The sequence below is a fragment of the Equus quagga genome, chromosome 7, assembly GCF_021613505.1.
Source record: "Equus quagga isolate Etosha38 chromosome 7, UCLA_HA_Equagga_1.0, whole genome shotgun sequence".
Lineage (NCBI taxonomy): Eukaryota > Metazoa > Chordata > Mammalia > Perissodactyla > Equidae > Equus > Equus quagga.
Window position 1 is genome coordinate 38,001,924 of NC_060273.1, and position 15,654 is coordinate 38,017,577.

Sequence of the window (15,654 nt, forward strand, 5' to 3'; positions counted from 1 at the left end):
GGATGCAGAATGATCCTTCGTCCTCTGGTACTTAACCAGACAGGAGAGCTCAGCCTTGTCCTTGGTGCTGCCTGGCTGAAGGAGGACTTGTCCGTAGGAAGCTCTCGTTATCAGGGGCCATGGTACCTGAGCAGCAGAGAAGCCCCGGAAATTTCTGGGCAGCATGGGGGAAGTGGCGGTATGGAGGCTCCTGATCTTGGTGGCCCTGGATGCTGCAGCTCTTGTGTGGTGCTGGAGCCCCTTCCATCCACGCCTTCTCTAAGGGGATTGCAAGCTGTAAGCTCGGAAGCTCCTTGGAGCTGCTGTCATTGGGCCAGTACCGTGTTGAGCAGATGACCTCAAGAAGATATTAATGAGATGCAGCCAAGTCAGGGTTAGGAACCTCTTCGGCTCTCTCCCCACCTTTGGGGACTTTCTTGGGGCTGGCCCAAATGTTTCCCCCGTCTTCCTGAGGAACTGCTTGCCCTCTCTCTGGAGACGTGCGGTGGGGCAAGTAGTGTTGGTGACAGCTTTGTGTTGAGTAGTGGTGAGGACAGGGTTAAGAGACAGTCCTAAGTGTGATGGTTTTAAAGATGGCTGTAAATTTTTTGACCATCCTTCCATCAAAAGTTCCCCTTCCCCTGGGATCTGGGCAGCCTTATGACTGCTTCGACCAGTAGGCAGTGGCAGAAGTGAGAGCACGTGACATTTAAGGCTAGGTCGTAAAAGGCAGCGCAGCTTCTGCCTGGTCCTGAGAACACTTGCTTTTGGTGCTCTCAGCCACGTGAGAAACCCACCATCCAGAAGCCGCCACACTGTGAGGCAGCCCCAGCTGCAGGGGGAGGCCACGTGCAGGTGCCCCTGTCCACAGGCCCAGCTGAGCCAGGCCTTCAAGCCATCCTGGCCCAGGCTCCCATCATGGGAGTGGAGATGCTGCCTAACGATTCCAGCCCCAGGCATCAAGTCACCCTCAGCCATCTGCGGCTCCCTCGCTGTGTCCTCAACATGCCAGAGCAGACACAAGCCATCTCTGCCGGGCCCTGCCTAGATTCCTGACCTGCAGGGCCGTGCGCTTAGTAAGATGCTCCTGCCCTGAGTCTTGGGATGCTTCATTACGCAGCAGTAGGCCCTGCGACATCAGGAAGCCAGTTTGCTGGCTGCTAAGCCAGGGCCTAGGTTTACGATGTCTCTGTCTCAGAAAGGAAACTTCCTTGGCCCCTGACCTTTCTACCTTCCTCTCCACCAAGAAGTATGCTCAAGAAGGAAACTAGAAGACAAGACTACTTCTTGGCTGAGAAACACCGTCTGTGCTTCGCTGATCACCTGCGTCGAATTCCTGTCAGATTTCCACTGAGTCAGCACAGCCTCTGTGGTTTGTTTCCTAAGTTCACTGACTTTGTTTCATATTTTGTTGTGATCAAAAGAATCACGTAGGGGCCGGCTCTGTGGCTAAGTTCACACGCTCCGCTTTGATGGCCCAGGGTTTCGCCGGTTCGGATCCTGGGCGCAAACATGGCACCGCTCATCAGGCCACGTTGAGGCGGCGTCCCAAATGCCACAACTATAGGACCCACAACTAAAATATACAACTATGTACCAGGGGGCTTTGGGGAGAAAAAGGAAAAATAAAATCTTAAAAAAAAAAAGCATCACATAGGTTCTGCTCGGTGTAAGATTTGTCTCCTGGGTGACACGCTCGGCCTTCCCCAACTGACCTCGATAGGACAGAGCCAGACTCCAAGGGCCTCCCGTTGCCCCGAGACTGACAGGCTTCATAAGTCACCAGTTGACGTTTTCCAGGAAGGATCTCCAGACCCCCATTTAAAACCATAACTCCTCAAGGAAAGCCTTGACCAATTTCTGCCAGCTTCCTGTGTAATCATGGAGACTTGGTCCCCACCCCACTTGGACACCCAGGTCTCTGGGAAATCTACACTGTGCCCAAAGCTGCCAGAGGCTAGACCTAGTGTGATGGGGCAGCACAGCCCCGTCCTGGGTCCATAGCAGGCAGGAGAGGTTCATGCTAGGACCTGGAAGCCTGGGGGGGTGGGGCTCCCGCCTGAAGACCTCAATGGGCATTGAACTGAATAGCCTGAAGACCTCAATGGGCATTAAATTGAATAGCTGTGAATTAGTTTGGAGAGCCAGGAATTCTGGAACACAGGCCGGTGATGTCTTCAGTCTTGGACAAATCGTGGTCCCAGTCCTTACAAACTGTGCAGCTCACTTCCCCTCCCTGACTCTCTCAGGGCCCCCTCCCAGCATCGTGAGGACCACATGAAGCTGCGCCTGGCCCAGTGCCTGCGTCTGGTAAGTCCTCAGTGAGCGACAGCTGTTGACCTCATTGCCCAGGACCTAGAGCAGTTTGTTGTCGAGCTTTTTCACGCCAGTTCCCTCAGAGACCGGAGTCCTCCTCCCAGCACCTTGCCCCTGTGTGGTAACCAGCTGTTTGCATTCCTGTTTGCCCCCAGCTTGTGAGTGCCTCAAGGGCAGGCACCATGTCTTGGTGTTCTAGCTTCTAGCAAAGAAGAAAATAAAAAGGGTGAGTGTGTCAATAGCCCTTTATGGCCACGTGACCACACATGACAGACAAAGAAATGGGAGCATAACCAAGTGACCATATGAAGGCACGTACTTCAATGCTTGAAGTGAATCCTGGCTCAGGTTAGTTTTCCAGAAAGGGGGAGAGGTGAGCAGAGGCAGGCTGGAAAGGGGGCAGTGCTGCAGGTGGGCAGAGGGACAAGTTGGGTTGGAGATGCCTGGGGGGGCGTCAGGAGTTGTAGTTGACTTTTGTCCCTCACCGTGGGGGACATAGGCATCCCTGCAGAGCTTTCCCGCCTTTCAGAATTGTGTGACACTTTTTAAGGAGTGTGTCTCATTTTGGAGAGAGAAACCACCATCGGTGTGCTAACGAAGTGGGTTACACCAAGGGCCCGCCATGAAACACGCTTCCCGCACTCTCCTGCAGTCCCTTCCACGTGGACTTTGGACTTGGCCATGGGACATCCATAAACTGTACGAAAGCAGAGTGTCAGGCAGGGTAGGATATACAGATTTTTGCAGACCTGGCCATGGACCCTTTATGTAGAGAACAGTTCAAAAAACACAGTGTTTCTTGGTGGAGCCCAGTAGGTGGGCCCTGATGGGAGGGTGTGTCCAGGGCCAGTGAGCAGTGCAGTGTGCTGGGAGAGGACCATTGTATGGCGGAGGGGTAAGAAATGGGGGTAGAAAGGTGGGGTGGGGCCAGGCAGTGTGTCAAAGTCTCAATTGTCTTGGGCTTTTTTTCTCCTCCAGTAGAGGAATGTGGAAGGGACTAGAAAGATGGAATGAGATGCCCAATTAGGGGAATCCTGTGACAAATCAGGGCAGGAAAGGATGAGGGCCTGATCCAGGACCAGGCAGTGGAGAAGGCAGAGAAGGAGGTGGATGTGAAAAACACTGTGGAGGGAAGAGTGGTCAGATTTGGCAGCTGAGGGGAAGTGGAAATGAAGGGTGGAGAAATGAAAGGAGAAGCCAGAGATGATTGAGATTGTCAGCCTGCGACTGAGAGGTTGGCAATGCTGGTAACAGGAATGACAGGAACTGTGGCTTTGGGGGAAAGTGAGGAATTTGATGAATTTATCCAGCCTGGTGAGAAGACACCAGGGGGTACATGTACTTCTGAAGCTTGGGAGAGAGAGCTCAGTTAGAAAGCCGAGTTAGGGGTCTCTACGTCCCAGGGGAGAGTCAGCGCTGGTGGACGGATGGCCTGAAAGAGAACGGCGAGGGCACTGAGGTCAGAAGCCAGGCCGCCCCCAAGTGACATGTCAGCATAGGCAACGCTGCAACAGACAGGAACCAGGATAGAGCCCGAGTCGCCTCCTTCCATTGGACATCTGGCTTCTTTTCTTGTGGCCTCATTTTCCTGTCTCATGTGGGTACCAGCTCTGCTCAGTGCCCACTGGGCATGTGCCAAGCCTGCCCATGATCCAGTGCCATGTCTGAGCTGGGCAACATCCAGTCACACACACCTCACCGATATGCAAGCCTCTGTGAACAGAACTTCAGAGCCTTTTCTGGAAGCTACTGAACCTTCCCCAGAAAAATCTACATGCATCAGACCCGGCTGATTTGACACAGTTTCAAAGGACTTGTCAATTTCTAATGCCGGCTCTCTGGTAAAGAAACCGCTCTAGACCAACTGTCTCCTTGCACAGCGGTGAGAAAGGTCAGGAATAAAGGAGTGACTTGTTATGATCTCAGGCTGGCCAGGGACTATCTGCTATTTTCAGTTTCCCAGAGCTGAGTCTTGCCGGATCTGCTCCTGGATGACTCTTATCAGTAATTAAAAGAGAGCCACACTCTTGAAGTCCCTCGCCTCCTCTCTTGCTGGATAAGACAGTTCAAAGGCAGCGGAGACATGTGACAGTCTGGGGTCCAAGACTTGACATGGCCCTGGGCGCCGCCCCAGCCACCCTTGCTTGGCCAGCCCCTTTATGACGCCCTCAACCCCTGGACGGTTCACAATACAAATTTATTTATGTATGTATTTATATAGAATACAAACAATCGGGGACAGCTCGGCCCCCTTAACCACCCAGAGCCTAGACTCAGAAGAAAAAGAGGGGTCCGACCTTAGGAGTCCGAGGTGAGTTCTCAGGAGACGGGTTCTTGGCCAAACGCAGGAGGCGTGTCCGGGGCTGAGCTCCCATAGGAGAGACGGGACCCGCGGTGCGGCCACAGCTGGGCCTGGCTTCCGAGCACGGGGCGGGGCCTGGGGCGCGGTCTGCCCCTGAGGTTGTTACAAGGAGCGTGGGCCGGTGCCTGCGGCCCGGGTTCCGGGGACCCCTCTCCGCTGGGGGCAGTGGGAAGGGAATGGGGTCCACAGGCCGGGCCTCCTACACGTAAGCGTTTTTCCCGTATTTGCCAAAGCTGCTGTCTTCTTCATCCGCGGCCGTGGGGGACAGGCGGGCAGCGAGGCTGGCGGAGCGCAGCGCGGAGGCCTTGTAGGGAGGCCGGGCCCTGGAGGGGAGGGGGCCCAGTCAGAGGGAGGGGCGGCCCTCGCGTGTCCCCCGCCCCCGCCGCTCCGCCCTCCCTTACCTGGCGGCGGGGTCCTCATCGGGGGCGCAGCAGCAGTGAGCGCAGAGGCAGGAGCCGCCCAGGATGGAGAGCAGCGAGGCGCTCCAGCCCAGGTAGAGGGCGGGGCCCAGCTCGTACCTGGGGACACGGACGGCCATGGGGCAGCGCTAGCTCGGGGACCGGGCCGAGTCCCACCCACCGCCCCCAAGGGTGAGGCTCCCACACTCACTTGGTTCCTTGATACGAGGGGTTGAAGAAGTCCCGGGTGATGTTGAAGGCGTACCAGGAGATGGCCACCATGCCGCAGACACCTGGGGGAGGGAGAGGAGGCCCGAACCAGCGCCCTCGGCCCGGCGGAGGGAGGGGCAGCCCAGAAGCAGGACGCAGGGCAGCAAGTCCCAGGGCGAGTTTCCTTCGATCCCTTTCTTTGCCCCTCCCCGGCTCATGACCCTCTGTTTCCTAGGGTCCACTGTAAGCTTCCTGACCCAGCACCCAGGACCCAACCGCAGCCCACCCTTCTCGTCTAGTCTCCCACACTCTGCTCCTCAGCTCCCCTCCCCTATCTTTATCCCTGACCTGCCTTGTTCATTCCTACCTCTAGCGCCTTGATAACTTAAAATCCACCCCATGGGAGTCCCACCCATCTTCCAAAGCCCAAGCAGTCTTCCCGGCCCCCCACCCCCACCCTGCCTGCCCTGATGCCTCTTCCTTTGGCCGCCCAAAGCCCTCAGAGCCTGCGACAGGCCTTTGCCACTCAGTGCATGAAGGCCTGAAGCCAGCCAGACCCCTGGACTGCAGGACCAGCCTCGCTACTCGCTGGGGACTTGTCCTCCAGTAAGCCACCTGACCTTTCTGAGCCCGTTTCCACATCTGGAGAATGGGACAAGACCCACCCCACCTCGATATGAGGTGACGTGTGCAGAAACGTTTTAGCAAATTGAAAAGGGATGGCAAGCCACGTGGTACTGTTATTGCGTGCAGTGTGCATGTGTGTGTGTGCATCCTGACTCCTGTCTTCCCAGCCAGGCTGTGAGCTCTGGAGACACTCACGCTCACCTTTGGAGTCCCTCCCACACCTCGCTTACGCCTGGCTCCTAGTGGGCGCTCAAGAAACATTGCTGATGGGCTGATTTGTAGCCAAAGGATTTGGTGAACGTGGGTGAGGCTGATGTAAGCAGGGAGAGAGGGAGAGCTGAGCCTGGGAGGCAAGTGTCAATGCAAAGGGGAAAGTGAGACAAGTGCCAGGAGTGGGGAGCTGGAGATGACAGAGAACCCCGGGGTCTGTTGCCCCCCAACCCCCCACCACAACACAGGGCCCACCATCACCTTCCCCCAATTACCAGCAAGTATGTGTAGGGCCCCTGCGGTGGCCGCCAGCTTGGCTTTCCTGGAGAGCTCAATGCTGCCAATGTTTGTGCAGCGCAGCCCCAGCATGCCCAGGAAGAGGCCCAGGAAGCCCAGGAGGATGCCGGTGATCATGAGCGCCCGGCAGGCCTGGATGTACCCTGGGGAGGTGGGGTGCAGCCATTGGTCCCTGATCCAGCCCCTCCCCCTCCATCTCCCCTCTCCCTCCACAGCAGAGTGAGCCCCTTCCAGCCCCTGCTCAGGCCTCAGCCCCTAAAAGCCCTCCAGTCCTCTCCTTCCGCTTGGGGCTCCATCCAGCCTACAGGCTGAGGGGTCACACCCCTCTCCTTCCCAGAAGCTAGTCAGTCCCAAGGAGGCTCAGCCCCTCCCGCCCCACCCCTGTGAGCCCAGCGCACTTCACCTCTACCTCCACCTGTTACAGGGCTTCTCCGTGGCACTACTGACCCGCCGGCCGGATGACGCTTTGTTCTGGGGGCCGTCCCGTGCATTGCAGGATGTTTAGCAGCATCCTTGGCCTCTACCCGCTAGAAGTCAGTAGCGATCCCCCCAGGCGGGACAATCTAAATGTCTAGACATCGTCAACCCCCTGGGGGCAAAATCGCCCGTGTGAGAACCACTCCTCTGTTAGATGATGACCACACTCTGCCGTGTATCACAGAGACTGCCCCTGAGCTCCTCCTGCCCCTTCCCCACACCCTGCCTCCTCTCCAGGTGCCACTGAGTGCCTAGCAGAGTGCCAAGCATCCTGAATTAAGCTTCCTCCTTGGAATGACCAATAGGGGGCAGCAGTGGCCTATGGGTCACTGGGTTGAGGGCAGTTTCTGATCCAGGAGGTGGGATACCTGGGCCCAGGACCAATCCAAGTCAGTCTAGCTCATGTGCTTTCAGTGCCTCAGTTTCCCCTTTCTCAAAGCTGGAGGCTGGCTCCCTTCCCCCTCCTCTTTGATAGTTGCCAAGTACTCCCAAGGACCTTGCACCCCTTTCCCGGGTGGGGCAGTGCCGTTGGTGCTGAAGGGGAAAGGCTGGGTCCCTGCCAGGAGGATGTGAAGTGGCCCGGAGTTGGGGGGTAGATAGGAGGGGGGACAAAGTTCTCTGGGAGCCCTTTTTCACTGCCAGCCACTCCCTCCAGATTTCCCGCCTCTCCCCCCTGCTGCATATCCTTCCCCACCCATCCATCCGCCCACCTGCACCTGGGCAGACCCCCTCCGAAACCCCAGGTGGTTCCGGCAGACAAAGGGCAATTATTAACAGCAGGGGCTGAGCGGTGGGGGTGATTCAGTGCCTGTCAGGACCCCTGTCAGGCCCAGCATCAGCCTTGGGAGAATCCCTGGCCCTGGACTCAGACACACGAGTCCGGACTCCAGCCCCTCCACCAGCTGTGCGGCTCTGGGCAGGTCAAGCTGACCCTGCAGTTTTGCAGCTTCGCTAAGATGAGGTTGCTAACACCCCTGACAGCAGGGCCCTTGTAAACAACACAGAAACGGGGTGTGGGGAGTGCCTGGCATAACGCCGGGACCCCGGATGACTCTCAGCGCTGGGTGGCTGCCCTCTCTGCCCTTCCCCCTCAAGCACGCTCCTGCACCCCCATCTTCCATGCACACCCATGTCCTCTCTCAGGCTAAGGGCAGCAGTTCCAAAAGGGGCCTTCTCAAGTGGGCAGGCTCACAGCAAAGGCCCGTCCTCATCCCACGGTGTGGCTGAGGAGTAAGTGAAGTGGAGATGGCCAGGGCTGCTGAGCTGGCTGCCTCCAATGTCCCTGCTGGCCACCCAGCCTTCCGGGCTTCTGGCCCAGATCGTACTCAGCTTCTGTAGGGCTTTTGGGGGAGCTGCCTTGCTAACAGTCGTCCTGGAGAGACGGATGAAAGCATGAAGCCCCGGCACTGGGAATAGTGGGAACAGATCCTGGGAATAGTGGAGGCACGGGACCCACCCGGACCCCCTAACTGCTCAGAGCATCTTTGACATTCATGGGGGCAGTTTTCTGGAGTGTTGGCCTCCGGTCCTTCCTGTACCACCTGGCACCTGCAGGAGGGACCTGGCAGAGCATGATGGCTCCGGGAGCACCCAGTGAGGGCATGGGAGCTGCACCTCATGGGGTTCCTGGTCATCCCCTCTTGGCCCGGCCTGGGGCAGACTGACCTGGGGGATGAGGGGGTGACACTCACAGGGTGACCCGGAAGCAGGAAGATGCGACAGCCACCAGGCAGAGCCTTCCTAGTAGGCTCCAGCCTGCTAGGAACCTCAAAACAATGCACAGCCCCGAGAACCCTGAGCACGGCCCGTACCTGAGTACGGAGACCTGCAGGAAGACGTCCTTTAAAACAGGCCTTCAGAACTCGCCGTGACAGCGAGACCGGTGCCCCAGTGGCAGCCTGGGGAGGCTACCGAGAGTTCTGTCTCAACCCGCAAGAATCCCAGATGGGGGCTCCTCTTCAGCCCACTCCCACCCCAAACTAAAATGCCAACACTGATTGAGCGCATCTAGATGCTAACATCATGCTAACAGTTTGCAGGTTTTCTCTCGTCTCCTCTTCACAACCACCCTGTGAACCAGGGCTCTTGTGACCGTATTTTACAAATGGGCCAAAAGAAGCTCTTTTATCACCTGCCCAAGGCAGAGAGCTAGTAAATGGCAGGCGCTGAATCCGGCAGTCTGACCCCCACGGCACCCGCGCTTGGAACCACGAACACGGACTGTCACGTTAGAGCAGGGGGCCATGTGTGACGATGTCTCCACTGCAGTTCCAGGCACAGGGGTTATCCCCAGCACTCCTGGCTGGAGGAGCCCTAGTCCCTGAGCTTGAGCAGGCCTCCCTTATCCACATGGCGCCCCAGGCCGGGCCCCAGGCGGCACCCGCCCCACTCAGGGCTCTCTCTAACCTCCACCTCCCTCTGCCCCGTGCACCTCTCCCCAGCCCCTACCAGAGAGGGCCAGCATGGACGGGAACTCCCAGCAGTTGTAGACTCCGAGGGAGTCGGTAGCACAGCTATACCAGAGGTTCTCGAAGATGGTGTTGGTGGTGATGACGTTCCCATGCACGGTGGACACTCGCCAGTAGCTGTTTGGCAGGGTCACCCCCAGCATCAGCAGCCCCAGGGCTGCCATGAAGAAGCCGAAGGTCTCCACAGCCACCGACATGGTGGGACGCAGGCCCTGAGGGGCGCCTGGGGCCCCAGAGAGGGGAAGGGGCTGAGCCCCGGAGGAAGGTGAAGCGGCTTTGGCTAAGGAGGGCTGTTAAGGCAGGCGGGAGAGAGAGGGAGGGGGAGGGCAGAAGGCCACCTGCAGCCTCGGCTTCGGCCTCGCTCTGGTCTGTTTCCTGGTTTCTGTCTCCTTCCCTCTCTGGCTCTCTCTGCTTCCCCGCAGGTCTGTCTCCCGGTTTCTGTCTCCTCTCTCTGGGTCTCTCTGCTTCCCCGCAGGTTGGTCGGAGGAATGAGCTAAGAGCGTGCGGCAGCTGTTGACGAGGCGATGGAGGGAATAAACGGAATGGGCCAAAAGTCCACCCCCTCCCCCCGGCCTCCGGGCTGCCCTGGGCTCCCGCCCCACGAGGGTGGGGGGAGTGACTAACGGATGCAGCCAAGGAGGGGCCCCCATGGGAGGCACTGGGAGTCAAGGGGAAGCGTCTGTCTCTGACTCGGCTTTCATTGGGAGCCAGAGAATGGAATAAGAGGGACAAGGAGAGAGAAGGTGACTGAGAGACAAGCGACAGGGACAGACAGAGAATGACCACAGACAGGCCCACCGTAGCTTTCAGTAGCGGACGGATCCAGGGAGCAGAGCCACCTCCTCTGGATGTCGGTGAGGACAAGTCTATAGACTCACAGCCCTAGGGGTTGGCCATTGGAGTCTCCAAGGAGAACCGAAGTTGAGTAAGGGAACGGGGTCTCTGGGAGGAACCCAGGGCTCTGGGGTCATCCGCCTGGATTCAGACCAGACCCCGTCATTTAGCAGAGTGCCACGGGCATGTGGGTGGTGCTCATTTCTGCTTCCGTGGATTTCCTCACCTCCTAGGTTGTAATAACTGTGGCCACAGATGAAAGCACCTGCACATATGAACTGCTCGTCCTCAGTGAGTGGCCTGGGTCTGGGTGCTCCAGGCCCGGGGTGAAGCCACCAGCAGCTGCTTACCTCTAAGCTTCAATTTCCTGAACTTGAATGTCCCCCCTTGGTGGGTTGATCTTTGACTCTTTGATCAAGCAATTGATCTTTGATCAGCAATGAGCTTGAACCTGCTGCCAAGGGGCCCTCAGGGGCTGTCACCAGCCCAGAACGTGATCCTGGGGCTAATTCGAGAAGCTTAGAATTATCAGAACTGTCACCAGCTTTATTAATTACGACAGATTAGAAACCTCTGGGTTCCTACCCCAAGCCAAGGCTGAGCACCTGTCCTGATGGGGAGTCTCATTTCCTGCCCCAAGGCCCCAGCCAGGATTGCTCCGGTTCTCTTCTGGCAATGTGGCCTCTGAGGGGCTGATCCTACACCCGGGCAGTCACACAGGACATCACTGAGCTGGTGAACTGTAACCCCCATGCCCCCCTTCCCCGTGTGAGACTCCTCCCCGCCCCCTGGCTGGGCTGGCTTGGCTGTGGAACGAGAGGTATGCAGTGAAGCAAGACAGGCCCACGCTGAGCCTGGCACAGGCGGGTGTGGGGTAAAGCAGGCTGGGTGCCGACTGGGCCCTGACCTTCCACCTACAGCTGAGGTGTCCTGGCTTCCTCACCTCTCCCAAGACCCCTGCTACTCCATGCCAAATGCCTGTTTCCTTCCCTTTACCAGCCGCCTCTGCCCCTAAGGAGAAAGATGGGGGGGCGGGGAGGGGAGGATGCAGGAAGAGAGGGAAGGGCGGGGGTTTTGGAGGAAACTGAGTGGGGGCCCCCCTGGTATGGAAAACTCCACGTGCAGAGAGGCAGCTGAGTGGGTCAGAGGAGACCGGAGCCATAACTCCCAGCCTTCCCCTCAGCTGTGTCCTACCCGCCTCCAGCCGCTGCTTCCTCCCAGGATTCTGGGGTCACGTCCCCATGCTGTCCGCCACTGCTAAAGGGCGTGGCTTTGGGGGAGGGGGAGGAAGGAAGGGTGTGGGGTCTGGGCAGCTCGGTGGACAAAGGAGAGCCCCACACCAGCCTAGAGGGCAGGGGCAGGAGAGCAGGAAAGGACCACATGTGACCCCCACCTCTAGGCCCAACAGAATCCACCCCTTCCTCAACGCGGACACAGTTCCCAAGACAAAGCCCAATTTTATTTACACTCATCCCAAAGCACAGGATTTGGAGCTAATCAGGGGAGAGGAGGCTGAGGACAGTAACAGGCGGAGGAGAAGACAGGGAAAATGGACAGGCCCCTCTTCGAGTGACCTCCACGGGCTCCTACATGTCCCCGGGCAGAGGCAGAGGTGCGGTCTCGTTCAGGATTTGGACTTGGACACAGCAAATCCGATGAGTCCGGCCAGTCCCGCTACGCCCAGGGCCATGCCTCCAACGATGGCCATGCCCACTAGTCCGTCTGGGGAAAGGAAAAGGGAGACTGTCAGGAGCCCAGCCACGCCCCCATAGGGACCCCAGCCCCCCATGTCCTCCCTGCCCACTGCTCATCAAGAGAAAGGCTGCTCTCCGCCTGGAGGCGTGCAGCGAGGGACTCTAAATGTGGACAGAGAGGGCCTCTGGGGCTTGAGGAGGAAATGCTTGGAGGGGGGTCATTTAAACTGAGACCGGAGGGACCAGGCATGGGGGAAGGAAGAGGACTCAACAGAGTTGAGGGGACCTGGGGACAACGGGGGCCGGGAAGACAGGAGGGCGGGGAGTGGCGGGAGATAGGCGGGACGAGGCGCTCACCCTTCTTCATGGCCTTGTCAATGAGCCGCTCCAGTTCCTTGGCCTGGTTGTTCTGGGGCTCAGTCTGCAGCAGCCCTCGCACGTACTTCAGGGCCTTTTCATATTCCTGCACTCAGGGAAGACACAATCCCCCTCAGCATCCCATCCCCTGCCCAGGGAGGGGCCTCCCTCCCCCTCCCCCTCCCTCATCCAGCCCCACCCAACGGAGTAGAGTCCACAAACAACGCCAACTGTGTGGGGGTGATAAGCTGGGGCAGATAACAACCCAAGGCTTGGGGCTGCACCCCAATCTTGACGTCACCTCGCTCCCCACACCCTCAGCGCCCTGATCCGAGGTCACTCACCTTCCCTCAGCGTCCTGACCTGCTCTCACCCCTCACCTCTGTACCCAGCACCGCCCCCTGCTCCTGCCCCCTTCAGCCTTCCTGGTGGCCAGGGCTCCACCCTGCGGGGAGAAGAGGGTCCTGTGGCCCAGCCAAGCAGGGGGAGAGGGAAGGAGGGAGCTCCCTGCCTACCTTGAGCCGGTAGTTGCCCACAGCCAGATAGAAGACATAGTCACGCTGCTCCTCTTTGCTCCCTTTGGGCAGCAGCTCTGGGGAGGGGAGGGCAGAGGGTGAAACGCTTCCCTACTCTCTAGTACTTGTGTCCCAGAGACCCCTGAATCCCTATGGGATCCTGGGAGAAAGTCCCTGGTTCAGCTCTGGGGCAGTGGGAACCCAGGGTGATGAACACCCCGGTATCAACACCACAGTCAACTCCGGTTCATGGCAGCGAACTGGAAGGAAATCAAGGGCTGGAGAAGCCAAAGGCATCTCTCCTCACTTGGGGCATCTGCCGCGTGTTTTCACTGCAGTTGCTTGCTGCCCAGAGGAGTGCTGTAAATGAGTTTGCTCTCCCTCCCTGTGCAAAAATCAGCTCAAAACTCACTTTCAGTTAGACTTCCCTGAATGGCCCCCCGACTCTTTCTTAACTCAGTGACTTCCCAGAGGCTTATGGGCTCAGTTGTAGCTTGTGCACTAAAAATTGACGCGAAGTGGTGTGGCAGGTGTTTACAAGTCTTCCTAAGTGTCCGTACGTCTCCTCAACTAGACTGGCCGCTTCGAGACCACTTCTACAGCTGTGCCGTGCTGCACAGGAAACTGGAAAAATCCAAATTGGCAAGATCGACTAATAGGGTGAGATTACTTGCATCAAGAAAGACTGTAATTCTTGGAGATTCACAATAGCCATCCTTTGCTAGGACACATTGTTGGCTCACACACGATTACCTGACCAAGAGAATGGAAGTACAGAGAATTTAAAGGTCAAGTATTGTGGCCTCTGATAAACGGTGACCCATCCAAAACCAAGTGGAAACAGGATTTCAGTCAAAAAGGCAGCAGCAGCTCACAGTTTTGGGGACTGTCTTCTGCGCATCTTCCACGCCACCCCCACAAAAAGTTCTCAAAAACAGCTGCTGAATAAGCAACGTGGTGGGGGGCAAAGAGCACGGGACCAAGATACCCAAGACAGGAGCTTCCAGTCCCAATCCACCCATTAATTAGCTAACTGTGTGGCCTGACAAGTCACTTTCCTTATGGTTAGGCCTACCAGATCACCAAAGTCCTGGGGGACTGACATGTGTGACTCTGGCAAAACAATGATGAGCTGGAAATGAGTGAAAAGCACCCCGGGAGAAGTCAGGCTGAGGACAGCCCCTCAGTGCAGCGAGTTTACTGGAAAATAACCGTGAGGTGACCGTACTATAGCGGCCCATGTTGACAAAGGGTCCCAGCACTGGAGTTGGAGGGAGTGAACGAGGCCCAATGGCAGTAGAAGACAGACCCCGATGGCAGTTGGGAAGGGGAGTGGGGGCAGCCTGGCACCTCACCCTCCAGCAGTGTAATGCCTTTACGGATGTCATCGTTGTACTTGCTTCGCACCAGGCACCAGGCATACTCAAACTGCGTGCTCTTGGACACCGGGCCTGCTGCCTTCTCGGACTGAAATTTCTTTTCAAACTTCTGCCATAGGAGAGGAGAGGAGTCATTTAGCAACGAAGGGGGTGAACCTTTCGCTATCAGGACCCGGGTGTCCATTTCCCGGTTACACTCCATCTTCCCCGGCCTCCGCCACACTCCCCTCGCGGGTTTTGGTACCTGGCATCCCAGGTTCTGCTCTCTCCATCCCTCGGACCCAGCACTCTGCTTCTTATTGGCGGGCTGTCTCATAGGACGGTCCCCCCTCCACTCCCCTCCCCCCCGGTGGTACCGAGCGGAGATGCCATCTGGTGGCGGTTCCAGGCACCGCTCCTGGAGCAGCTGGCCCCGAGCGGCCGAGTAAACACGCTGTCAGAACTGCTCAACAACAGCCTACGCGGTCCCTCGACGGAGCCTGCTTCCCCTATCCCGCCCCACCCTACCGGGTCTGGACCTTTTCTTATCTGCAAAATAATAGTACCTACCTCCTAAAGCTGCAAAGATTGAGATACCGCCTGCAATGCACTTAGCACCGTGCCGGAATCAGTGAATAATATATGAAATTTTACCATGATCCCACTCAAAAATGGGTGTCCGCGCCCTGACCTCCTAACTCCTGCTCGCAACCCAAACCCGCCAGTTTTCCATGCCAGACTCCAGGCCCTGAGTCCAAGGCGGGGTGGTGGAGGAACTACAACTCCCATTAGCCTCTGGGGCAAAGCGGCACCCCTGGGCAGGAGCTGGACGCTGCAGAGGCTGCCGGGAGCCGTAGTTCGGCTTCCCTAGGCAAAGCAGATGCTTGGAAGAGGGTTTGGTCCCTACTCGACTCTCCTCAGGACCCGCCCTCTGAGTCGTCCCTTCCCCCTCCCCCGGGGCTAGGCCTCACCAGCAAGTCGTCCACAGACACCACCTCGTTCAGCACGGCCTCCATGGCCGCCGCCCCGCAATCTTCACACCTCAGGTGCTACTGTGCCACCGCCTCCATGGCCCACTGGCAGGGCGGAGAGCTACTTCCGGCCTCTACAGGAAGCGAGCCCCCTCCCCTACGCAGAGCCAATCGTCTCTCGCAGCAGACGCCGAGCCCGCCCCCCGCCGGGCCAGTGGCGCCCCGCCCTCCCTCCCTGGGAAGTCGGTGCGCACTTGGGGCACCAGTGCGCACGCTCAGACCGGTCGCCCTCTCACCCTCAGGGTGCCCTGCGTGTGCCTCCTTGCACGGAGGCTGCTCCAGGAAAGTCTGAGTCTGTGTCTTGGCGGCTGGGCCCCCAGAGTGCAAACAGTGGAAACAGGAGTGAGGAGAACCGAGCATGGATCACACAATTTTAGGGACTAGTCGAAACTTACCCCCACCCCCAGCTCTCCCATCCCTGAAATATAGAACTCTGGAGGCTACATGACTTTCCAGCGCCTGCAAGAAAATCCTAACCCGTGCCAGAGTCTCCAGGGCCCCTGCTGACTCTTCCAATGCAA

General features: G+C 58.0%; 2 protein-coding genes across 3 annotated transcripts; both read right to left on the reverse strand.

The window, feature by feature from the left end:
• Nucleotides 1–4,473: 4,473 nt before the first annotated feature.
• CLDN15 (claudin 15) lies at nucleotides 4,474–10,088 on the reverse strand. 2 transcript variants are annotated; one of them, XM_046667390.1, is made up of 5 exons: nucleotides 9,325–10,088; nucleotides 6,378–6,542; nucleotides 5,267–5,348; nucleotides 5,059–5,175; nucleotides 4,474–4,980 (listed from the first exon to the last, which is right to left on the reverse strand). In XM_046667390.1, exons 1-5 carry the CDS (start codon nucleotides 9,539–9,541, stop codon nucleotides 4,857–4,859), a joined length of 705 nt encoding a protein of 234 aa, XP_046523346.1. In that variant the 5' UTR covers nucleotides 9,542–10,088; the 3' UTR covers nucleotides 4,474–4,856. The 2 variants fall into 2 exon arrangements, with proteins under 2 accessions (XP_046523346.1, XP_046523347.1); XM_046667391.1 differs by lacking the exon at nucleotides 9,325–10,088 and adding an exon at nucleotides 6,803–7,048.
• Nucleotides 10,089–11,615: 1,527 nt separating this feature from the next.
• FIS1 (fission, mitochondrial 1) lies at nucleotides 11,616–15,224 on the reverse strand. Its single transcript, XM_046667392.1, has 5 exons — nucleotides 15,074–15,224; nucleotides 14,100–14,232; nucleotides 12,745–12,821; nucleotides 12,230–12,335; nucleotides 11,616–11,900 (listed from the first exon to the last, which is right to left on the reverse strand). The coding sequence occupies exons 1-5, from the start codon at nucleotides 15,116–15,118 to the stop codon at nucleotides 11,803–11,805; spliced, it is 459 nt and encodes a 152-aa protein (XP_046523348.1). The 5' UTR covers nucleotides 15,119–15,224; the 3' UTR covers nucleotides 11,616–11,802.
• Between the last annotated feature and the right edge of the window lie 430 nt (nucleotides 15,225–15,654).

Bases quoted from the DNA above. Each gene is read 5' to 3' on its own strand.
- CLDN15 (XM_046667390.1), bottom strand. From the start codon at position 9,541: ATGTCGGTGGCTGTGGAGACCTTCGGCTTCTTCATGGCAGCCCTGGGG. The intron at 6,543-9,324 runs GTAGGGGCTGGG...CCACCTCCCCAG, and splicing joins GTCCATGCTGGCCCTCTCTG to GGTACATCCAGGCCTGCCGG. The intron at 5,349-6,377 runs GTAATTGGGGGA...TCCCTCCCCCAG, and splicing joins GGCCCTACACATACTTGCTG to GTGTCTGCGGCATGGTGGCC.
- FIS1 (XM_046667392.1), bottom strand. From the start codon at position 15,118: ATGGAGGCCGTGCTGAACGAGGTGGTGTCTGTGGACGACTTGCTG. The intron at 12,336-12,744 runs GTAGGCAGGGAG...CCCTGAGTGCAG, and splicing joins TGGGCAACTACCGGCTCAAG to GAATATGAAAAGGCCCTGAA. The intron at 11,901-12,229 runs GTGAGCGCCTCG...TCCTTTCCCCAG, and splicing joins TGACAAGGCCATGAAGAAGG to ACGGACTAGTGGGCATGGCC.